Source organism: Galeopterus variegatus, unplaced genomic scaffold (assembly GCF_000696425.1).
Source record: "Galeopterus variegatus unplaced genomic scaffold, G_variegatus-3.0.2 Scaffold7954, whole genome shotgun sequence".
NCBI classification, from domain to species: domain Eukaryota; kingdom Metazoa; phylum Chordata; class Mammalia; order Dermoptera; family Cynocephalidae; genus Galeopterus; species Galeopterus variegatus.
The window spans coordinates 30,143-53,902 of NW_007734065.1; the positions used below are offsets into that span (position 1 = coordinate 30,143).

The 23,760-nt window shown below is 59.3% G+C and overlaps 1 protein-coding gene across 1 annotated transcript in view; it reads right to left on the minus strand.

The window, feature by feature from the left end:
• Window positions 1-7,748: 7,748 nt before the first annotated feature.
• Window positions 7,749-23,760, minus strand: part of COL6A1 (collagen, type VI, alpha 1) — a 23,152-nt gene continuing 7,140 nt past the window's right edge. The window contains exons 9-34 of the mRNA XM_008592474.1: window positions 23,505-23,549; window positions 23,346-23,372; window positions 22,873-22,899; window positions 22,738-22,782; window positions 22,362-22,415; window positions 22,133-22,195; window positions 21,262-21,324; window positions 21,113-21,166; window positions 20,969-21,004; window positions 20,631-20,693; window positions 19,525-19,587; window positions 15,153-15,215; window positions 15,002-15,064; window positions 14,644-14,694; window positions 14,396-14,431; window positions 13,779-13,841; window positions 13,580-13,645; window positions 12,919-12,954; window positions 12,612-12,648; window positions 12,209-12,217; window positions 11,562-11,695; window positions 10,998-11,107; window positions 10,700-10,883; window positions 10,405-10,585; window positions 9,478-9,507; window positions 7,749-9,238 (exon numbers count right to left, since the gene is read on the minus strand). Coding sequence (XP_008590696.1) covers window positions 8,616-9,238; window positions 9,478-9,507; window positions 10,405-10,585; window positions 10,700-10,883; window positions 10,998-11,107; window positions 11,562-11,695; window positions 12,209-12,217; window positions 12,612-12,648; window positions 12,919-12,954; window positions 13,580-13,645; window positions 13,779-13,841; window positions 14,396-14,431; window positions 14,644-14,694; window positions 15,002-15,064; window positions 15,153-15,215; window positions 19,525-19,587; window positions 20,631-20,693; window positions 20,969-21,004; window positions 21,113-21,166; window positions 21,262-21,324; window positions 22,133-22,195; window positions 22,362-22,415; window positions 22,738-22,782; window positions 22,873-22,899; window positions 23,346-23,372; window positions 23,505-23,549 — 2,226 coding nt within the window. The 3' untranslated portion in view covers window positions 7,749-8,615. The remainder of the gene's footprint in view (window positions 9,239-9,477; window positions 9,508-10,404; window positions 10,586-10,699; window positions 10,884-10,997; window positions 11,108-11,561; window positions 11,696-12,208; window positions 12,218-12,611; window positions 12,649-12,918; window positions 12,955-13,579; window positions 13,646-13,778; window positions 13,842-14,395; window positions 14,432-14,643; window positions 14,695-15,001; window positions 15,065-15,152; window positions 15,216-19,524; window positions 19,588-20,630; window positions 20,694-20,968; window positions 21,005-21,112; window positions 21,167-21,261; window positions 21,325-22,132; window positions 22,196-22,361; window positions 22,416-22,737; window positions 22,783-22,872; window positions 22,900-23,345; window positions 23,373-23,504; window positions 23,550-23,760) is intronic.

Consider the following 23,760-nt stretch of genomic DNA (forward strand, 5'->3'; position numbering starts at 1 on the left):
CATACGATAAACTGCAAATGGGTCAGAGATCCAGATATAGAACATGAAATCCTATGAGAACAAGAAAAAAGCAGGGGAATTGCTTTACAAGCTCGGCATGCCGGAACCTTTTCTGATATTGTTCAACCATACGATAAACTGCAAATGGGTCAGAGATCCAGATATAGAACATGAAATCCTATGAGAACTAGAAAAAAGCAGGGGAATTGCTTTACAAGCTCGGCATGCCGGAACCTTTTCTGATATTGTTCAGGATTCCATGTCAATAGAGAAAACATTCCTGACGACCCTTCCCCCTCGAAAATACCAGAACCAAAAGACCAGTGGTAAGTTGGGAACAAACACCTGCAAGTTGTCACAAAGGGCTAATCTACTTAACATGTAGTTTCCAGAAACGGAGAAGAACAGACCAAGAATGACGGAGCAATGGGCAGGAGCCACAAACAGGCCTTTTTCAGAAAAAACAGACGTCCATGCCTCAGCGTCACCCGTAGTGAGAGAAATGCAAACCAGTGCACTGAAACGCCATTTCTCAGCCTTCAGGGGACGAAACCCAGAGGTCTGACGGCTTATGCTGTTGGGTGACGTGGGGAGGCCCAGCTGTATGTCGCTGGCCGTCATGAGACGCGCAGCCCCGTGGAGAGGAGCTGGCCGGCTACAACGCCACAGACTTGTTTCCCTGGATCTGTGCTGAGGACGCACACGTGTGCGAGAGCAGGAAGTGACACGACAGCCTCAAAGACTGGAAACCACCCAAACGTCTTCCCGTTGGTCTCTGCCAGAACCTGAGGCAGATCCACACCACGGGAAATGCAGTTCCGTAGGGAGACGTGAGTGACACACGACACTCGCTAGCACATGCTGTCAAGTGAGAAAGTCAGGTGCGGTCTGTGAATACAGCACTCCGTCTTTTGCATAAAAAGGTGTCACAAAAAGAAACACTGAAAGAGTTAACCAGAAATGAACAGGTACCTGCAGGGAGCAGAGGGGAGTGGGGCCTCTCCAGGGTGCCCTTTAACCTTTGACCTTGGAGCCAGGTTAGTGTTTTATAAATTTGAACAATTAAATGAAAATAAAAAGCAAAAATTTCTGATATTGAAAACAAGCTGGAGGAAAAGCAAATCTAACTGCTTATCTTACTGATAACAGAACCCACAAAGGAAAACATCAGCTCCCGCGCTGTCAGAACACCTGAAAGGATGTCACACCCATTCTCGTGTGATATAGGATGACAAGACCTGCAGAGAAGTCTTGAACTTAACTTATAGTCTAGAAGGAAAAAAAAGAAGCTGAAAAAGACAATTTTGGAAAATCGTGGAAGTTTAAATAGGGCCTGGGAATTAGATGATGTTAACTTTTTAATTTGGTTAGGGGCAGTAATGGCATACACTCATGTATAAAGAGGTCATAATTTTTTCAGAGATGAATACTGAAGTATTTACTTGTGAAATGTCATAATGTCTGTAATTCACTCTAAAATATTTTAGCCATAAAGTCATTGAAGCAAGGACAGCAGAGGGTCACAGCGGTCACCCCAGGAGATGGGTACCGGGACGCTCACGGGACCCTTCTCACTACTCTCTGTATGTTCAAAAGGTTTCATAAAAGAAAATTAAATTGATGATAAAAAAGAACAAGAGGGACTATAATTTAGACAAGAGACGTGGCAAGGTGGCGTGCGGGTGCCTAGCTGAGCCTCCAGGATGAAGAAGTGAGTGTCCAGAGCAAGGGACAGGCATGGGGTGGGCCTGGATTTCAAAGCTGACAGAATCCTAAACTCTAGTTTCTGTATCTTCCTTATCCTGAAAAAGCATTCCCTCACAAAACTGATGAACTGTTACGAGGGGCTGTTTTGATAAGAAACAAGTTCTTTGCAGGCCAAGTTTGAGCTCCTCTTACATAAACCAGATGCTCTTGTGCTCGGCCAGCAGCTTCCCTGGAAGCCATGACGGGTCCCCAGAGACTGCCCAGCTGCTCCTCTTGGCACCAGGCAGAAAGGAGGGCCTATGTGCTTCTCTCTGACCCGGAGGGACACCCGCCCCCCTCCAGTTCCCTGGGTGCCTCTGCGCCAGCTCTACGCAGGGACAGGGGCGAGGAGGCAGAGGCAGAGGGTGCGGGGGCCACTGGCGGGGCAGGCCAGCATCTGTTAACTCCCTCAGGGACCCTCAGACACGGACTGTAACATCTCTGAAATCAGTCCCTGGTGTCCACGACTAACTGGCAGTTGATCCTCTCAGCAGAACACACACCGGGGCACCCATAACTGATGCTCTTAGACCCCAAGAAACGCTGTCAGGCAGGCTACAGACCTGGGTGTGGCCTGCTCTTCAAGGTCTGTGTTTACGATTTCTCTGCTCCAGAGGGAGCTGTCCTGTCACAGAGATAGGGGACAGAGGGCTCATCTGTGGGAACTGGGGGCTCGGCTGCAGGCTGTGCCCTTATGGTCTTTTGGCCATGTGTTGTCTGAAGAATCCGAAGTGTTTAGAAGACAAAGTGATATAATCTGTGTTCAGGATTTGAGGAGCAAAGAACTTAAACTTATTTTTAAAAACTCACCAATTCATCATTCTTTGACCCCCGTGCCAATACAAAGGCGATGTGTGTGTTTGGACCCTCCGGTGGATGTTCACAGGCTTAACCAGAAAAGAGTTTAAAGAGCATCCAAGTCAGCCCCAGCCACCCACCTCCCGGCCCCTGGCCCCTCGTCCACCTTCCAGTCTGGCAGCTTCCTCTCACTCTCTCTGTCTCTCTGTCTCTCTCTCTCTCTCACCCTCCTCTTTATTTGGGAAGGGGAGAGAGAAATCCTGGGCTGCCACCCTGCCTTGCTTTTCCCAGCTAAGCTAGCCTTCCTTTGCCTCGTCTTTTGTGGGCTGGGGGGAGGACCAGGTGGGCATGGAGGTGTCTGGAACTAGTGAGGAGGTGAGCCGGGCAGGAGCCAGGTGCAGGGGGAGATGCAGGGTGCCTGGGCAGGAAGGGGCAGCTAACATGGTGTTTGCATGCAGTGTCAGGGTGGGAGACTGTGGTGTGTGCTCTGGCGGCTGGCAAGCAGCCCGTCAGTTGCATGTGTGTGAAACAGGGAGGTGCCAGGGGTGTTGGATTTCTTGAGGTTTTGCTCCCTTCTGTCCTGGTCTCCTGTTTGCCTCTCCAGGCCTCAGTGTGTCTCGTCTTTGGTGTGAGCAGGAATTCACCAATTCAGGCTGCAGGGGAGCAGTAGGGGCCAGGGCTAGGAGATCCGAGCACAGCTAGCGCTGGCACGTGTACAGGGCTGGGCGCCATCATGCAGCTACCACAAATGATACTGGAATTGAGCCAATCCCGAGCTACGCTGTGCCCTGTGCTGAACATTCCCTCCTCTCCATGCTTTATCTCTCCTTTGTCCCCTCCTGGGGAGTGTCACCATTGTGGCCATTCTTGTCTTCCTGGGATCCCAGCATGGACCACAGCAGCAAAGGTGGCCACATCTGGAAGCTGTTGGTAGCTCCATCTGAAGTGCCATGGGAGGATGGAGCTCAGCTCAGGGCTCTTGGTTGTGCGGCCCACCGCTGGTGCTCGTGGAGAGGGAGGGCAGGGCCCAGCATGAATCCACCCAGCCTCTGGGCACCGTTGGCCACTGCATGTCTCCATGTCCAGTGTGGGACATCTCATGGGACATTGTGGCCATGCTGTGTCTCAGCTTCTCCCAGGCCAGCTGTGATGCCGAGCCTGCAGGACTTGAAATTCGTCTTGGATAGGTCGCAGGAGTCGGAGGTGGTGAATAGGAGCTGCTGGCTAGGTGTGACCAGCCTGAGTGCCTGCTTTGTGGGAACACACTTCAGTCACCACAGGGGGTAGACTGTGCCTGAGTCCGGCTGCCCAGATGCTGGGCGCCTTTGTCCTGGCCACTTCCAGCTTCCTCTCTCTTAGCAGAACATAGACCAGGGGCACCCCACAACAATGCTCTCAGATCCTGTAAACGTGTGTCAGGGAGGCCACCGCCCTGAAGCTTTCCTAGCTTCTAGAGGCACTTGCACTCCTCAGCTCGGGGCCCCTCTCTCTCCTAATCAAGACCCTCCTGCCTTCCTCTTATAATAGCTCCTGTGATGACATGGGCCCCCGATAATGCAGGACCATCTCCCACCTTGGACTTCATCTCATGTCAAAGTCCCTTGCCACGTGAGGTACCATATCCCCAGATGTGATGTCTTGGACTGTTATTTAGCTGACTGCAGCCCTCTCTCTCCTTCGATCCTCACATACCATGTGGTTTTACAATGAGCTGTCTGCCTCCCCTGGGCACCAGGATCTGCATTTGGGGTGAAGACCTGATGTGTCTGCACCATGACTGGCAGTTGTGTATGGCTGGGCTGGGGCTTGCCTAGGCCCTTGCTCAGAGGCAGGGTTGGTGTCTGGTGAGGGCTCTCTTCCTGGTTTGCAGATGGCTGACTTCCTACTGTGTCCTCACTAACTGCATCAGATCAGGGCCCCACTCTTATGACCTCATCTAACTTTAATTACTTTCCTAGAGTTCCCTTCTCCAAACACAGCCACAGGGAGGTTAGAGCTTCACCCTGTGAGTTTTGGACATAAATACCCAGTCCACAGCAGCGTCTGACACAATAAAGAGGGTGTGTTGACTTGATGGTTTCACTCTGGGAATTTTACTTTAAGGTATAGGCTGAGCTGTGGTCAGAGAAGCGTTTGATAATTTATGCTCTGGATCCAACCTACGTGCGAGATGGTGGGAGGCGGGTCAGCAGACTGGGAGGCTGGTCAGCAGACTGGATGAGCCCAGTGGACTCTACGATCTGCAGATGGGGCTGACCTGAGAGGGGAGCTGGTGGGGCTTGCAGGGGGCCCGGGAGATGCCTGAGAAACTCACCATCTGCAAGGCCCCAACACTCCCTTGAACCCATGTGGGTTACTGTTCCCTTTGAGGACCACCCTTGCTAGGAGGGGGACGGAAGGGCAGCCAGGGGCTCCTAGGGGACTTCTGTGATTCTGGGTTGGGACAAGGCAGGGGCCTTCCCAACAGGGTCAAGGTCCCTATCATCTGTGCCCCCCACCAACCCTGTGCCTCATCAAGAGCAGCGGATTCCAGCTCCAGCTGCTGAGAGGAGGGGCCGGCTCCAGTCTAGAGCTTGGTGTCGGGAACACGGGCTGTTTACCAGAAAGCCTGGGGCCAGGAGGACGCCAGAGCACTGCTTGGGGCTGTTCCTGGCTGGGGAAGACATGGGGGTGCCAGCTCGTTCAGAGTCACGGGGCGGCTGGCTTTGGCTCCTGTCTTGAGACTTTGCATGATGATCGACAATATCACTTTTACAAACTTGGAACAGATGCGGGCCTGTGGGCCTGAGGTGTCTTTCAGTATGTATTTTTCAAAGTTGAGTTCTGCAGAACAAAGAGGGATCCTGATCTTTTCCTCCTGAATGCTGGGAGGCTTGGGACGAGGCCTGTCTCTCAGCCAACCCCTTCTAGTCAGAAGGTCCAGGGGTTGGGCCCTCCCCTCCTTAAAGGGGAAACGTGTACTTCTGGTTTCTCGTTTTCCTTCAGGAGGAAGGTCTAGCTAGATTTGGTTACACACGACGCGGCAGTCTGGGGGCCGAGGCTGGCGCCTGGGAGGGCTTGGAGCAGCCCTGGAATCTGCAGAGCTGCTGGGAGGGAGAGAGGGGGCGACAGGCTGCCAGAAAGAGCTGCAGGGACTGGATACCCTGGGCTGGCTGGGGATGAGCTGGGGTGGGGGTGGGGTGCGAGGGGTCTCGCTGTCTGGGAAGCAGGGAAAGGTGCTACTGTTGTTGGATTATCTGTGATTATTCGATGCAGGGAAGTCCCCAGGCCTGAGGCAGGAGGTGCACACGGGGGATGGGGGAAGGGAACGGGAAGGGGAGACCCTGGTGGGGCCGAGGCTTGGGCTGGGGGTGCCGAGGGTCCCGGCCTGGGTGTAGTGAGCTGGGGGTGCAGTGGCCACCACAGATGTGCCACAGCTCTGGGGAGGCCCTCGCCAGGCCTCGGTGTCTCCATGGTGAGCGACCCTGTGCCTGCAGGCCGCACTTGCAGAAGCAGGAGGCCCAGCGTGAGGGCCCAGAGCGTCCTGGCTCCCAAAGGGCTCCGAGTGAGCCAGGGCTTTGGGGCCCATTGTCCCTCCTGCCTGGGATCTCTGGTGACCACCCCCAGGTGTTCAGGGATGGGGAGAGCCATGGGCAGTAGAACCACGGGGTGGGATCGAGGAGAAGCCCCGGCCTCAGGTCTGGGAGCAGGTGGCCCCCGCCTCACCACCCACCTGAAACCGGCGGGCAGATCTGGGGTGACCAGGAGGTGCCTGTGTGGGGTGGCCTGTGGGGAAGGGGTTCCACAGGGAGCACCCAGGAAGAGGCCAGCATCCCCACACCAGGCACTCCTCAGCTCCCAGCCCCGGGCTCTCTCCCCCGGAACTGCCCTTTCCCGGCAGCCTCTGCCTCCTCGTGCTCCTGTCTGGCCTGGGGCTGCCCTGGTGAGGGGCTCAGACATCCCCACGGCCCTCTCAGGTAGGTGCGCTGGTGTTACTGACCCAGGTTATAGTTGAGGACACTGAGACAAAGGGTGAGCCTGGCTCGAGGTCACCCAGCTGCACGCAGTGGGGGAGGAGCTGGGATCTGGAGGAGCAGCCCGGGGATGGACGGCTTTGTGGGGGCCAAGGGCTGGGGCTGCCCCTCAGGGTGGGGGATCTCAGAGCAGATGTGCCCATGGTTAGGGTAGGACTGCAGCGAGCGGCCCAGGGACAATGGCAGGTGAGTGGAAACTTCCTCCCGCCGCAGCCATCTGGTTCTTACTGCCTCCGTGCAGGGTCCAAAATGTCCGTCCTCCGGGCAGCAGGGAGGTGCTCGGCCAGGCCAGCCTCACGCATGCGTCTCCACCATCTGGCCTCTCTCTCCTTCCAGTTCTACACGGGATGCTTGTCTTCCACCCAAAACAGGGAGGACCCCTGGGTACTTTCTGGGGTGGGATTCCACAGCCATATACATGCGAGGCATTCCCATGACAGGGGTCCCTGCTCACCTCCACACCCCCCCCCCCCGCATCGCCTACACGTGACGCCCCGAGACAGGCTTGCTGGGTTTCCTCCAGTAGGGACATGTGGGACCACTTCCCATCTCTCCTGTCCTGCCCTCCTCTACCCAACCCTGTGTTTTCTCCTCTCCCATAACAGCCCTGTGAGGGGGAGACCTGAGCCCTCGGGATTCTGGGATTCTAATGGCTGTGAATTTCTTCCTCTGGAAAGGCTCATGGGGAAGTCCCATGAGCCTCCACCCTCCCATGCAAACCCTCCCCGAGGCCAGAGGCCGGCTTCCCACAGGGGGATGGGCGCTCGGCCTTGACAGCCTGCTGCGTCTCACAGCTGCCTTGCTCCAAATCAACCGTGGAGCTTCTCAGGGCATCTTCCCGTGGGGCCCTGCAGGATCCTGTCTCCCGTTGTGGAACCCCAGGGGGCATTGTTCCAGGGGCATTCTTTGGTATTAAGATGCAGGGCCTGACACAGGTCTTTTTGGGTGTAATCTTGCTGGATCAGGCCAGCCCCAGACCAAGAACTAACTTGCTCCTGATACCACAGCCCAGGGTGTCAGGGCCCCCAGCTCCATTCCCATCCATGGGTGTGGTGTGGTCTCCACGTGCCAGGTGAGCAGTGTCCGTGGCCAACACCGGCAAGGGCAGCTCCTCTTCCCAACAGTCTCTGCATCCTCCTCCCGTTGTGCGACGTGCAAACACGGCAGGGATCTTAACAAAAGACCATCCCAGAGAAGAGTGAAAACCTTTATTTGAAAACGTCTTGATGGGGACATGGTTGAGAAAAAACCCAGGGAAGAGTACAAACGAAACTAACATGTGAAGAGGATCTTCAATAGTAAGTAGAACAAACCACTATTTTGAGGAAAAAGAGCTTTGGATTGTTTTCGATAAAACATCACTTTGGGCCACCAGATGACTCAGTGTCCAGTGCAGTCCAGGTCTCGACAGGGGTAGCACCTTTTTTCTTGGAGTGTGAAGGGCACGAGGTCAGTCTCCATTGTACTGTTCTCTGGAGATGTTGGTTAGAGAATGCATGTGAGCACGGCCGAGTTTCTGCTCACCCTGAGCTGGACGCCCCAAGGGCCACGGGAGCCAAGGTCTGGGGTCGGTTCCTAAGGAGAACCTTGTAAGGAGGGGTCAACTCATCCAGATTCACATTGAAAAATATTCTCGACCTTGGTTTTCCAAAAATCAAACATAGCCCAACATCTCACAAGAAACTGAAATGTTAGATGAAGAATTCTGGAGGATTAGTGAGAGAAAGCATGCTATAGGGACTGTGGGGGTGGTGGCCAGGTGCCTCTGAGGCCCAGGAAGGAAAAGGAGACGGAGCTCGGGCCTCCCTGGCTCAGCCTGGCCGGCCGCCCACAAGGAGCACGGGGTTCAGGCCTGCGGGGGAGGAAGGCAGACAGCCTGGAAGCCGCGGATGCCCGGTGTGGGGCAAGCCTCAGAGGACCTTCTGCAGGGCGCACGGCGTGGCATGGCGGCTTTTCAAGCTTTCCTTTAAAAAACAACTAGCAGAGGGGATTGATCCAGAAAATTCATGTCACATTTTACTTCCTCTCTCCATGATGGGGCAAGGGTGGGTGGCCAGGCTAGCTCAGTGCCACCTTCCTGGACACGGTCTGGTAGAAGACGCCCCGCAGCAGGGCCTCATAACTGGGCACGCGGAACAGGTGGCGCTCGCCGTAGGCAGCGTCGTACTCGGCCGTCTTGCCGGTGACCAGCACGCGGATGTGCGGCTCGTTCACCTGGCTGCCCACCACCACCACGAAGATCTCAATACCCGCCTGCTGTGCCTCCTGCACCGCCTTCTCGAGCGCGGCCGCTGTGGCGCCCTGAGAGTTGCCATCCGAGAAGAGCAAGACCCTCTTCCTGGCAGCACCCGGCGAGGCCTCACGGTAGAAACGGGTCACGAAGCCCAGGGCATCCGTGACATCGGTGGCGTCGTTGAAGAAGCTCATGGCATCCACGGCGCCAGCCAGCACCGTGTAGTTCTGCAGGAACTGCAGACCTGCGCGCGCCGGCCTCTGCTGGCCCGGGCCGCTGTACTGCACCACTGCCACTCGCACCTCGGGAGACCCGGCGGACGCGCCTGCCGCCAGGAAGCGCTCGGCCAGGCGCTTGGCGAAGCGCTTGGTGGTGTCGAAGTTGTGACTGCCTACGCTGGCCGAGCCGTCCAGCAGGATGGTGATGTCAGCCGGGAAGGAGAAGGTGACTGCAGCCAGGGGGGCAGGCATTAGCAAGTGGCCCCCAAGATGCGGCTGCCATGGGCTGGCCAGAGAGAGCCGGTGCAGCCCCAGGCCTGGGACGGTGCCAGTGGGGCCCGGCTAGCCCCTGAGCAACCCAATGCACCCTCTGGTGATCCCCAGACCCTCCTCCAGGACCCCCTCCTCACCAGGTGCCCCCCCCGCCATAAGCACCCCCTTCAGGGGACCCAGCTACCCAGGTACTCACTTGGGCAGGTGTAATCTGGACACTTCTTATCTGTGAAAGAGAAAACCCCACGCAGCATGAACCCAGTGGTTGCATGGACAGACCGCTGTCCCACCTGTAGCCCCACAACAAGAGGACGCTAGGGCACCTCGATGACCACAGGCACAGGTGACCCTCAATACCTGGCAGGAGGCTTTCCTGGGAGATCTGCCTCTGGCCTCACTAGCCCCCTACTTGGCCCACTCTGTTTCACCAGGATGGGTGTGTCCCTGTACTGAAAGTGGACCTTTCTAGGTGATATTTCCAGATACTATGTCCTGGTCCTCCCACCAACCCAGTGAGGCAGGGCAGAGCCTTGGTCCACTTCTGAGAGTGGGGAAACTGAGGCTCAGAGGGAAGCAAGGATGGCCTGCCAGTCAGACACCCCATGCCATGCTGCTGACCACGTGCCCATAGGCAGGGAGGGCCCGAGTCTGCCCTGAGCAGCTCTCTCTGGCTGTCGACCGGCTGCCTGCATGGGGTAGTCGGGTCTGACTGCTGGGTGCAGTCAAGTTGGGGTATGCAGGGGGTGTCTGAGGTGGGTGTCCTCAGTGAGTCCTGGATTCTGAGGAACTGACCATGCAGGCATGCAGGTGCACCGCCCTGGCTCCAAGCAGGTGAGCTCAGGTGAGCACAGGCTGCAGGTCACAGGGCGAGGACACTGCGGGCCATACGCCCGGAGAGGATCAGTGCCAGGACAGGCCTGTGTGGAGGCTGGGCTGCTTGGGGGTGGCAGGGCGGTGGGGGGCCAGGCTGAGGCTACAACATCCCTCTAGCTGAGAGCGTGAGGCAGCTTCTGGGAAGGGGAGGCCAGTTCCAGGGCACCGAGGACACAGCGGGCTGAGCGTGGCTGTGAGGCCAGATCCTGGCACAGATAAGTGAAGCTGGGCCAGCCGACCGCATGCCCACCTATGCAGATCTGAGCCGTGATATTCTTCAGGAAGTTGTCGTCCAGCAGCTCCGCATAGTTCTCCTTGACCAGTGAGATGCCTGGCCGGCCTTGAGGTGACAGGCCTTGGCAAGAAATGACGTTGAGCTGGTCGGAGCCAGCGACAAAGCCAAACACGTCCTTGATGCCCACGGAGACCACCTGAGGGGACAGGGTCAGCATCGGCCTCAGGGCCCTCCTCCCCTCTCAGGGGGGAAAGCCCCCCCACATTTCCAGGGTGGCCCGGGGGCAGGTGTGTGTGTGTGGCCATCCCACCTGGATGTCGGGGCCACAGAGCACGCTGAGGGGGGTGGTGTCCCTCTGGGTGTCTGAGCGCCCATCAGTGATGACCAGGGCGATGCGGTCATTCTGGGTGGGTGGCAGCAGCCGGTCCCGTGTGTACTGCAGGGCCTCGCCCGTGAACGTGCCCCCTGCCATCCACTGCAGCTTCTTGATGGCTCTGCGTGAGAGGATGGTCAGGGACGGGGCCAGGGCCGAGCCCATCTGGGGTCAGAGGTCAAGGCACAGCCTACCCAGGGTCCAGGGTATGGGTGGGCATGTGCGGTGCACTCACTCCTTGAGCTCCTGGGCGTTCCTGATGTTGGGGTTCCTCAGGTCCACGTGCTCCTGCATCTGGTTGTGACTGTACTGGACCACACCCGCGTGGGACTGCCCGGGCTCGAACTGCAGGGCGGGCAGATGCATGGTCAGGCCGGCATGGTGTCCTGGAGGCCCGGCAGACATGGCTCCTCAAGGGGTCGATGGCTGCATTGCCCGGGCTCCTCACAGCCCCCGGACCCTGGGTCTATGATAAGCAACTCCTGACACATAGCTCTCCCCAGTTCTGTCCATAAGGGCAGACACTCAGAACCACCTGCAGGACTCAGGCCTGCTGGGCTCCAGCCCACGCCCTCAGTATGACGGGGAGCTGCTCTGTGTCTGTGGCACCTGTGAAGGGTGAGCCTTGGGGTGGAGCTGGGGGTCCTGGACCAGCCAGGGCATGCCCAGGGTCCTGCCAGGAGCAGGGACCCATGAAGGCCCAGCTGGGGCTGTGTGGAGCGGCTGCAGAGAAGGCTGAGGTCTGACCAGGGCGCACAGCCCACAGTGCACAGGGCAGGGCAGGCAGGGGCTGCCTCACCTTGACCAGCTCGTCTTTGCTCAGCCGGTCAATGACCTTGATGATGAAGTCCTTGGCGATCTCGAAGTTCTGCAGGCCGATGCTCTCAGAGCTATCCAGCACGAAGAGGATGTCGATCGGGCCGCACTTGCACTCTACAGGTGGGGAGGGTTAGCCTCGGGCCTCCTGGGACCCTACCCACAGCACAGCACCACCCTCCTGCCCTGGACCCTCCTCCACTGTGCCACACCCAGCAAGGGGAATCCCACCTGGGTCAGCTCAAGACCCCCTCCCATAGCTCCTCCACGGGGGACTTGTCAGGGCTGGCCTCAGTGGGCCAGGCCGGGCGTCGGCTGCTTCCTGACCTCCACTCGACCCCAGACTTCTGGGCCCATGTGGAAGAGTGGACAGAGCAGGTCCCAGGGGCTGGTTTCTGCCCACCCCCCGTCTGTCACTGGTTAGTTACTGAGGACAGAGGACAGCAGGGGGCGGCCCCGCAACAGGCCCACGTGGCTCAGGCAGGTCTGTTAGGGCGCTGGTGGGCAAGCAGGTGGGTGACTGCCAGCCTCTGCCTTGCAGCGTGGCTGAGATGGGGGTGAAATCCCACCCGCCCACGGGAGTTGTTTTACTTAAAAATACGCAGAAAACGAGTTAAAAATGGTACTTACCACAGCAAGCTGTGGAAATGAGGAAAAAGAGGAAATAAATCACACATAAAATCAGGAAGACACAAACTCTCGCCAGCCTCCCCGGCCTCGCAGGCTGCCCTCCCTGTGGGCTGCTCTGCCCCTTGGTCAGCCGTCAGCCTGTGCCCCGTGTTCCCACCCTGGGCCTTTCCCTTGGGTGGGGCACATGCCGGCTTGCATGGCTGAGGCGGGGTCCTGGCTGCCGACCCCGTGGGAGAAAAGACAGGCGGTCCCTTGTTTGCTGGCTGAGCCCTTGAGAGCCACAGGCTGCGCCCGGTGCCTGCTCCTCCAGCCCTGCTCTTGCAGCTTAGAGATCCTCCCTGCCTGGGGCCGGGGACATGCTCTTTCTTATTGAGATGGTCATGCTAAGACCCACAGTACTCACAGCACATTTTCATGATGATGTCCAATATCTCGCATTCCTGAGGAGGGGGACACGTGGGCACTGATGATCCAGCAGCTCTGGCCCTCCTGCCCGCCCTCCCCTGGGGCCACAGCAGGGCTGGGCTTGGACAGGGGCTTCTCACCTCTCAGGGAGCGCCTGGCTCCGCCTGTCAGACCCCTGCCCGCAGGGCCCCCATGTGCTCCCACGGCTGCCCCCCTCTGTACAGTGTTTACTGGTTTTCCACAGAGGGCCCCCCCACGGGACCAGCAGTCAGCCCCCAGAGGATGCTCACAGACACCCCACTTACGTCTGGCCCAGGTGGCCCTGTGTGTCCTGGGGGTCCCTGTCGGGGGAACACAGGGTGGGGATCTGAGGGAGGGGCCTGCTGTGGCTTCCTGACCTACATGGCCAAGGGAGCCCCATCCCCAGCTCCCACGGCACCCTGCAAACCCACTCCCAGCCCCGGCAGCAGGCCCTGCCCTCTTCCTGCCCGAGGAGGGGTCCCCAGAACACCAGGGCAGCCAAGGCCTCTGCATACTGGGGCTGGGGACACCCTGTAGCTGCCTCTGATCTGAGGTGACTGTCCAAGACATGGGAGCTCTGGCTGGGACTGCCGCCTGCCCACTCTCCAGGACACCTCCAGGACAGAGAAAGTCCCATATGGGTCTGGCACTGCCTCAAAGGGCAGGACTCCTGGCCAGGGGCCCAGGACCCCATGCAGGCACCTGCCTCAGGACCTACCACCCCTCACCCTGGTGATCAGTCCCTCCCACTCTGTGGCCTGTCCCCAGTGACCCCCACCATTGCATCAGTCCCTCTGACCCCACCTGTGGACATCCCAACCCTCCCCAAGCCTTCCCCAGCAGCTTGCTCCCCAAATTCCTGTCCCTTCTCCCGCTCTTTCAGGCTCCCAGGCACGGCCACTGCTCTGCCCCTGCCCCGTCGGCCTGGTGGCCACACTGACCCACCTGGGGACCTTCAGGGCCCCGGTACCCCTTGGCTCCTTTGGCTCCGCGGGGTGAGAGATCATTGTTCTGGAAGGAACAGCATTGTGTCGACACACGCACCTGTGCTGCTGGCCTGTCTGCAGCATGTGTCCCTCCAGTGAGGCAGACCCTGGGCTCAGGGTCACAGGCTCCCCAGGCTGGCCTTGCCACCCCCACTTACGTCCTCTCCAGGGTCCCCAGCTTCGCCCTCGTCCCCCTTCAGGCCGGGGTAGCCTTTCGTGCCCTGCAGTGACAGGAGAGCATGAAGGTCAGTGGGGCATCAGGGGTTTTATTTTCAAGAAGCAGGAGTTTTAAAAAGAAAACAGAGATAAAGGAGGCACTCTTGTGCACCTCCCGCTCCACTGCATGCGCTTCCTGGGGGAGGAAACTGAGGCCTGTAGGTGGCTGACGGCACCCAGAGGCTTGGGGGAGACTTGGGTGTGGTCTCTGAGGCTGGGCCTGCGCTTGTGTGCCAGAGGGGCCCTCAGTCACCATGCACACCCAGGCTGGGCAGCACCCACGAGCTTCCACTAGAGCTGCCAGTGCCAGGGATGAGCCACAGACAGAGGTGTGGCCCGAGGATGCATGGGTGTGTGTGCATGTGCATGCACGTGTGCGTGTGCTCGTGTGTGTGTGCATGTGAATGCAGTGTGCATTGTTTGCACATGTGTGTGAGCATGTGAGTGTGCACAGGTGTGTGTGTGTTCACAAGTGTGTGAGTGTGCTTGTGTGCATGTGCGTGAGTGAACGTGTGTGCACACCTGTAGCTGGACAGAGAGTGGCGGGGCGCATACTCACATTTATTCCGGCAGGGCCCCTGTTGCCTGGATACCCCTGTGTGTGGAAGGCAGGACAGTCACACCAGCTTCTGACCCCAGAGGGGCCCGTCAGAGAGGTGCAGGTGGACGGGCCCAGGCCGGCAGAATCCATTCATCAAATTCCCAGCCTGGGTCCAACCCTGCCCACCCTGGAGTGCCAAGCTGGCCAAAGGTGGTACCACAGACAGCTTGGGGCGGGCACTGGGGGAGGGCCTCTGGGGCACTTACAGGGAAGCCGGGGAAGCCCTCGGTGCCATTTCCAGGGGGGCCGTCTTCACCCTGGGGGAGCCGAGCAGAGTGGCTGTCACTGCGGAGTCGCCCAGGCCCAGGGAGGCCCACAGACAGCTCAGGCATGGGGAGCTGCACCCGAGGGTGCCTCTGTCCCCACCCAGGATCACCCCGCTGGTCCTGTGGTCCCTCTCCTGGACCTGGACTCAGAGTAGGAGGATCCCCGGTGACACTGAATAGTACTATCCCTGTCCAGACCCCCACAGACAAACTCCTCCCACAAAGATAGCTTGGGGCTTGGGGCTTGGGGCCGTGGCTTCCCGGTGTCACCTCCCAGGCCAGGTCCTTGGATGCTTACCCTTTCACCCATCAGTCCCGGGTCTCCAGGGGGTCCGGCAGGTCCTGGGGCTCCTCTGAGACCCTACGGAGAGGGAGGAGTGACCAAGCAGTGAGCTTGGCACAATGCCCCTGGGGAACCAGGCAGGGGAGTGGGTGGGGGAGGTGCTCACCTCAAGCCCCGGGGGACCTTCGTCACCTCGGTATCCTTTTGGTCCAATGGGGCCAGCCTCTCCCTGCAAAGAGAGGGATGCGCACCATTGAGCCCAGGCTCACTCTCCCAGGCCCCTGCCCCTGGCCAGAGCTCCGTCCTCCCCCACAGGCATCAGGCCCCCAGACTCTGGCCCTGGTTCCATCAACACAGCGTAGACCCAGGCCCCACCCTGGGGTCTCATCCTGGGCACAGCTGTTGGGACCTCTCCAGGTGACTTCAGGGTGCACCTGGCTGGGCCTCTCTGTGCCTGGGGCCATGGGGCTGATGCCAGGTGTGCTCAGGCCGGCTCCCTGGCTGGGGTCTCTCCAGGTCTCCATGTTGCAGACCACCTGCCCCTCCTTTTCCCACCAGAGAGGCCCCAGGCCAGGGTCAGTAAGTGACTCTCTCCTGTCCCACTGGCCCCAGGGAGGCCTGGGCCATGTGGAGCCCCTGGGTCCAGCCAGTGGTCACAATGACCTTGCAGTGGGGTCTCCCACTGAAGCCACCATGAGCTGCCCTGACCCACACAAGCGGGGGCCCCACTCGGCAGAGTCTTCAGCCCTCTCCTCACTCACAGCCATGTCTGTCACCTGACCCTAGACTCGGCTGGGGCCCTGCTACTGAGAGGCAGGACCCGTCTGCCTGGCTCCCTTGTTGGGCTCCTGCCCCACTCTCTGGGCTGTGCCTGGCTTGGTGGCCCCTGGGACCCCAGTGCAGCCACTCCAGAATCTCCTGTGGGCTGAGCCTGGCCTGCAACTGGGGCCTGCTCCCACCACACACCCACAGCTGCTTGCTGGGCCGCCTTGGGCCTCTACCCTGCTTCCTGAGACTCCTGGACCCCTGTGTGGGGCCAAGGTTTCCAGAGCTGGTCCCTGAACCTTCACTCCCATCATGCCAGCCCTCCTGGCCCCAGATCCCACCCTTGCTGGCTGGCTCCGTGGACCGCCCCCCAGGTGAACTGTCTGCCTTTCTGGGTCCAGGGTCTCTGTCCCCTGAGCACTTCAACATCCCCAGCCGAGCCCAAGGAAGGAAAGTAAGCCCGCCTCAGTCACAGGGCCAGCCTGGCCACGGGCCCCTCGTCCCCACCAGCCATGACCCTGCATCAGAGCCTTGTCCACTGGGCACATCCTGGCAAGACCTTTCCTGGCTGGACCTTCTCACAGACATTTACAACCGCCCATTAATCAGCTTGCTCCGTTAACCTCTGCCGGGCTGGCAGAAGGACTCCTGCTGTCCCCACCCTGACTACCCAGCATCTCCCTCTGGCTGTCCAGCTCCTGCACCGAGCACCCCATGCCCTGTGCAGTGTCGCACACTTTACCCGTGGCTCTGCACACCGGCCACGTGGACGGAGACAGGCACTGTTCTCGCCCGAGGAGCAAAACATACTTGAAGTTCGATACTATCTCATTTTGGTGAAGGTGTGGGTACTGTCTCTATTTTATACTCTTGGGGGGAATGAAAATTAGGACTAATTTTTTGTAGAATTATTTGGCAAACATCAAAATACACACATGCACATATAAGTGCCATTTGTCCAAGAAATTCTGCTGCTAAGAATTTATCTTCCAGGTACAACCTTGGAAGTATTTCTAGACGGATGGATGGATGGATGGATGGATGGATGGATGGATGGACGATAGACAGATAGATGATGGATGGGTGGGTGGTGGGTGGATGTATATATGGATGATGTATAGGTGGGAGGATGGGTGGACAGACAGACAATGGACGGATGAAAGAGTGGGAGGTGTGTAGGCACATGGGTGGCTGGACAGACAGATGATGGGCAGACACAAGCTGACAGACACTGATATTTATTACAGTATCTTTCTGTAAAACAAAATGCTGGAGACAGTTGCATGCGTGTTAACAGGGACTGGACGTGCATGCTGAGCAAGGTCGCATGGGGCACGCCAGGACATTGAAGAGTGGCCTGGGTCCGCGAGCACCACCACGGACCATCCCCACGGTAGTTCGGCTGAGCAGAGCATCCGGGTGCAGCACAGCCTGTGCGAACCACAGGCGTACGCTGACGCTCTCACGCACCTTTCTAAAAGGATTCTAGAAGAAACTAAAAATTGATACCTGGGGAGTCGGGGGGGGGGGGCTTTCTCCTGTTAGAGCTACTGACTGATTTTAACCATATGTATTTCTCTTATTTGAAACATGCAAAAACAGGGCATGGCTCTCGGTTCATGAGTCTTTTGTCTGCGAGCCCCAAACGCACCTAAGCCTGGTTTTACTAGAGAGACGTTATCTTCCCATCACTGCCAGGAAGCAGGAGCACCGGACAGTCACAAGCCTGTCCCTGCTGGACAGCCCTGATGCCACCTTCACTCAGCGTGGCCACCGGCCCCTGGAAATGGCTGCACTGGAGTTTAACTTGAAATCATGTGTGAGAAAAGTTTCCCCTTGAGCAAGGCCCTGCAGTCTCGAAACAGGTCCATGTTTACCCCAGAAACAGATCGTCCCTCTCCACCCTCACCCTGGAAGGGATGCGGGGAGTATTTCTCCGGCACCAGCAGAGTTTGCAAAACATCCCTGCCCTGTTACAGATGCTACCCTCTCTCTTTTTAAAATTATTTTACTCCAATTCCAAATTTCTCCCCAAAATAAAAGCCACCAAAAAGCTGGAAGCCACATGCCAAGCCTACAGAGCCCTGGCCTCGCCTGCCCAGGGTCCCTGGCCACCCGGAACCCACCTGCCCTGGTGCCCACAGCTCCCAGGCCCTCGGAGGTGAGCCCTTTTCACAGCAGCCTGGCCTGGCCACGGAGTGCTGGGCAGGACAAGCCAGCAGCACACCGCACACCTTCAGGAAGTCGCCCCCGCCAGGCTCATACCCGGGCCCTGCGCACGGGTCTGTGAGTGGTGAAGTTATATTTAGCAGGCATGAGAGCCCATCTGAGCTGCTGGCTGCGCTCTGGAGGCCTGAGGGAATGGGCAGACTGTGTCCCACTGCTGCCCTGGCACCCCCAAGCTCCTGGCCCCTGAATATGCCCTGCATGTACCCACCTCCAGACCTTTGCTTAAGCTGTTCCCTCTGCCTGGAATGTCTTCCCCCACAGCTCTGCCAGGCTAACTCCTCCACATCCTCCTCAACTGCTGCCTCTTCCATGCAGCCTTCCAGGCACCAGCCAGAAATGCCTACCTTCCCCCAAGAGACTCTGAAGTTTGACTCCTCCCTGAACACATCCTGCCTGGCTCAACTCCAGCCGATGGGCCTGGAGGACAGAGCCCAGGTGGAGGTCCCTTTACCCAGCCACCTAGACTTGTCTACTAGGTGAATGAAATCCTGACAGTCCCCCAGACTGTAGCATTCTTCCTTTAGATCTTCATTATTGGTGGTTTAGTTTAAAGTGAGTTTTCCCTAGACTCTTTAAAGCTGGATGCTAGTTGGCACCTTAAGAAAAGCTGTTGATTGGTTAGGAGCAGTTGGGTGCTCCTAGTGGCAGAGGAGGTGAGGGCTCCCCCACCCACCCATCCTCCCACCCACAGACCTCCATGCTGGGGCCAGGCCAGGGCCACAGGGTGAAGATGCACTGAGGATACAGGTGGGGGCAGCTCCCCCTCAGGCAGGGGCTGGTCCCTCCCCCTGCGGGTCTGGCCTCCTGCGCCCCCTCCCCTGGAGTCAGGGATGTGACCCCAACTCCTCCTACCCAGCCCACTGGCCCAGGCCACAGCCCCCCCTTCTATCAGGCCTACTCTCCTCCCCTCCCCCAGCATGGTCTCACCTGCACCTTAAAATTGTAGAAACTTCCATACACTCACACTCCCAAAGCTGCCTCCAGCCACAGATGGACAGTGGGTTCTGAAGCCAGACCCACAAGTGCCAACCAAGCCTCCCCACCCAGTGTCTCCCAGGGGCTCCAATGCTCCTCTCCAATGTGGGGTCCCCCCTGCAGCCTGGGGGCCCACATAGTCCTCCTCTGGGCACCCCTTGTACTCCGTGTCCCCAGCCCCCATCTGCTCCTTCTGCCGTCCACTGCCCTTCTCCAGGCCAGGGCACCCCCACCCACTCAGATGAGGGTCAGATATCTGGGGACAGCAGGGGGTCTGCTCACTCATTTCTGTGTCCCATGTGGCTGAGCATCAAGGGCCACCAGAGCTGGGCCACACCCTTACCAATCCGCACCTGGCCCAGGCTGCCACCTGGCTGCCTGCAGGGCATCCACCAGGGACATCCCTCGGCCTGTGGGTACATGCACCCCTGCGAGGTGCACAAGGCTGGAAATGGAGACCCCCCCAATGGGTGAGCTGCTGGGAGCGTTTCTGCCTCTGAGATCCAAATTGGCCGATACGCTGAGCTGTGGACATGACCCCCCACCCCCAAGACAGCCCGGCTTCCTACCGGGTCTCCGGGGACACCGACGGGGCCTTCTCTTCCCTGGTCACCTTGGGGTCCAGCTTCGCCCTGGGGAAAAGCAAGCCCATGAGTGTGGAGGTGGCCAGGTCACAGCCATCGGGTACCAGGCTATTTTTTCCGAAGGCCACCATGAGAAAGCCAGCCACTCTCCACACCGAGGTCATAGTGAGGGGGACCTGGGTGTCCTGCTCTCGGGGACGAGATGGGGGTGCCCCTGTCTGCAGCAAGTAGATGGGAGGCACCACCTCTGAGGCTTTTTCTCACTCCCTCCACAGCCTGTGCTGGGCCGGGGCAGCCCCAGAGTGGGGTGGGGTGACCAGACACGGACTCTGTCTGCCTGCCCACCCCTGGATCCAGAGAAACTTCCCCAGCGAGTCCTGGGGCTGGAGAGAGTCCGACTCCGCTGCGGAGGGTGAGGCTGGGCCGCAGACACCGGCTCAGCGACTGCCCTTGAGAGAAACAGAGCAGCAGGAGCAGCAGCCACGGGTCTGCAGCGAGGACTGCCCCCAGCCACCCTGCCGTCTGTCCTCTCAGTCGGCCTTCTGACCCGACATCCTTATTCTTTGGAAAATCTTTCCAAAGAAGAACCCAAGCTCTGTCTGCAAAAATGTTATGGAGGGACTCGGGAGACTTGCAGATACTCGGAAAGGTCCAAACATGTGACGTGAGGGGACTGGTTCGGTGGATCGGATAAACGACTGCATGGGAAGGCGTGGCTGCTGTCAAGGTGGTGCTCGCCCTCCTACAGAAAGCACGTTCACCCAGGCCCGGGTCACCAGGGCGGGCCCAGAGGGAACCCACGCTGTGAGGCTAGCAGTCACGTCTGCAGGTGGCTGCTTTCCCCACGCGGGGCTGGTCGCCTCTGCCCGTCTCCGGCTCCCTTGGAGGCTCCCCAGCCCCTGTAGGGAGGAGTGGTGGGCGGCCTGGGCCGTAGGGAAGCGTCTTGGTTTGGGAAAACAGAAGGTGAGGGAATGGGTCGGCTGCAATCTAGGAGCCAAAGGGACTGGGTGGCGTGAGTCCTGTGGTCTGACAGCTGCATCACCCCTCAGTGTCTGCCGCCCTCCCCAGGGATGGGCCAAACCACGACTCACCGGGTCTCCTCTTGGCCCCCGCACACCGGGGGTCCCCCGGGGTCCTCTCTCTCCAGGGCCACCCTGAGTAGAGAGGAGGGGAAGTGTGAGCTGCTGTGCGCCGAGCCTCCCCCAGCAGGACTCCCAGAGACCCGAGTCAGAGACCCTGGGAAGAACCCAGCAACCAGTGCATGGTACACAGGACGAAACGTGGGAGCAGGCGGTTTGGACACGCAGGTGAAGACACCACTCCGCTTAGGTGGGAGCGCTGGGGGCCGGCCAGTGCTGGGAGGACCAGGCTGGGCCGCATGGGCCACATCTGTGGCCACATGGTGAGCTCCACCCCGCCACCAACTCACCCTCTCTCCAGGGGCGCCGTCTGGTCCCGCATCCCCCTGGGATTAGGAGGAACAAACACAGTGTCAGTTTATGCGTGAACCCTGCGACTGGGACTGGCCTCAGGAACTGGGAGCAGAGGCCCATGGGCCACAGCCAGCACTCACCTCGTCCCCAGCCTCTCCTTTCTCTCCTGGAGGACCAGGCTCTCCTGGCTCGCCCTGGCAGAGAAGAGGGGTGGAATTGTTTGCCCATGTCGGTGACCCCATGCAGGGCCTGGGCCCCACACCCCAGCTTCCATGGGGGGCTCTCTCACCTCATCGCCAGGCGGCCCCGTGCTCCCTGGCCTCCCGGCCTCCCCGTTAGCTCCAGGTTCACCCTGGGGAAAATAAGATGGTCACAGACGCTCCTGCCAGGTGACCCCATGCCAGCCCTCCTCAACCTAACTTCAGGCCATGCTCTCTGACCTCCCAGGACCTCCTCAAGCCAACCCCGGCGGCACGAACACCGCCTTGCACACGTTAACCTCGCTACCCTCCAGGTCCAGCCAGACAGCCCCCGAACTAAGAGGGGCAAAGTGGTCTCTGTCAGCAAAGGCGCAGCTTTGCCAGGCTGGCGGACTGGCAAGCCCGAACGTAGGGGCTTAGGGGTCTGCACACTCAGGGGTGAGATTCCGGAGCCACCTGCTCGGTTCCGGGAAATCTTCTTTGGAACACCCGGGGCAGGCAGCAGCCTCCTGACACTCCCTGACACTTCTGCTTTCCAGAAGAAACCCGGAGAAAATACCAGCAACAGAAAACTCGGCTCTAAATCAGACTCTTGAAAGAGTATTTCTCCTGCTTAACCTTCCTGCCTACTTGCAGCCGTCAGCGCCACTGTGTTTATTCTGAAATCCTGAATTCCACGTGAACAGAGAGGCTCTGGGCGAAAGCGCTGGGCTGTGAGCTGCCGGGGGCAGACGCGGTAGAGACAGAAAACATGTGCGGGCGTGGGGCATAGGGAGGGCTGCCCTGGTCATGTGCCAGCCTGGCAGCTGTGTGGTCTACCTGTGGCCTCTGCCTGTCTCATCACCATGGCGGCTCCTGGGCTCAGACCCGGCCCCGTCCCTCAGAGTGCGGGTCGGGATTTAGTGATTAGTGGATGACAAAGCCACCAGCCCTGAGCCCCAGGGGCCGCGAGCCACTGACCTTTTCTCCTTTGAGTCCAAAGGCACCAGCATCTCCCTTGGGGCCCGGGGATCCTTGGATACCCTGGTGAGAAGACACTGTCACAACTAGCAATGGTCATCACCCACAGGCCTTAAACACAGAGCTGTGGGCCATGCAGAGACGGAATCAAACATAAGTCTGCACTTGGAACAGCCCGTTGGGCCCAGTTTCACTCCTGAGAACTTAACGGTGAAAGGAAGTGACTTACATCGAATCCAGGTGAGCCCTTGCAGCCTGGCAGGCCTGGGTACCCCGTCTCCCCCTGGAAGGAGGAAGAAAATGACATTGTCAATGGCCGAGTGGGTAAACTGAGGCTGCTCAGCTGCCAAACCCTGTAGTTCTGGCTCATCCATCCCCCTTCCAGGGAAGCCACACCCTGGAAGACACTCTGAGCTGAACTGGGTGGCTCGGGGTCCACTGGGACCTGGGGCTTTGTAGGAAATAGCTGCAGGAAACTTCTCCTGACTCAACACCCCCGAGTCACCTGGGAGCGCCCACCATAAGACCCCCACTGCCCACCCCCAGAGCAGCCATAGCTTCGCCGTCCACCCATTCTGGACCACATGTCCACCCAGTGGGGTTACCTTCATGCCGTCCACCCCGTCGATGCCGCGCCTGCCCTTCTCGCCCTGCGAGACAGGGACGAAAAGAAGGGTCAGGGAGAGTCGGCCAGCAGGGCCACTGGGCAGAACACTCCCGTCCCTGCCGCCCACACTCACCTTGTAGCCCTTGGGTCCCCTGGAGCCCTGTGAAGACAGAAATGGAGGGTGAGGGGAGTCTGTCCCCCACCTGGGCCCAAGAGTGGCCCCCCATCAGTTCTGACCAGCAGATTGGGGGTGAGGCTGGTGCACGCAACGGCAGGGGCTGCCCCGTGAGCGCAAGGTTGCCCCCAGACCGAGAGGGCGCCCTCTGCTGCTGAGTCCTGAGTGCCTCTGGTAACCGTTGGTGGGACCCCACCCCACTGTGGGGAGGGAGGGACAGGCGCCACGACCCCAGCCCTTGCAAGCCCAGCTGGGCGCATTCTGAGATGGCAGCAAAGCTCCACCGACCAGTCCTGGGACCAGCCGCATCTTCCTGGAGGTCGGCAAGGGTGCGGGGAGGGTCTGCCCAGCCCCTCCCCAGCAATGGCGTGGTCCGGGCACGGGGATGCCCTGCGCCCAGAGGGACCCGTTGTGGAGCGGGGCACACTCACCTTCTCCCCACGGCCCCCTTTTTCTCCCTATACACCAAACAGAGGAAGAAGGAGGAGGAGGCAGGTTAGGCCAGACACACACATGGCCACGTGCACAGGCCGCCAAGTGCACAGGTGGCCGCAACCCCTCCACCTCTGGACGAGAGCAGGGACACCCACCTTCATCCCCTGGTACCCGATGGGTCCGAGGTCCCCGGGTCTTCCCTGGAACACAGAGAACAAATGGTGAGACACCCATGGGGGGCAGGCCCCACCCGGCCCACCTCACCCTCACTTCCACTCAGGCCTGGTCAGCTGGAGAGACCCGGACAGCGTCTGAGAGAACAGTGGGCCGTGAGGGCTCCCCCAACCCCAGAGGGTCTCCACAGTGGAGTTCCAGGGAGGGGAGGTCAGGGGCACCCGGGGGGTTGGGGGG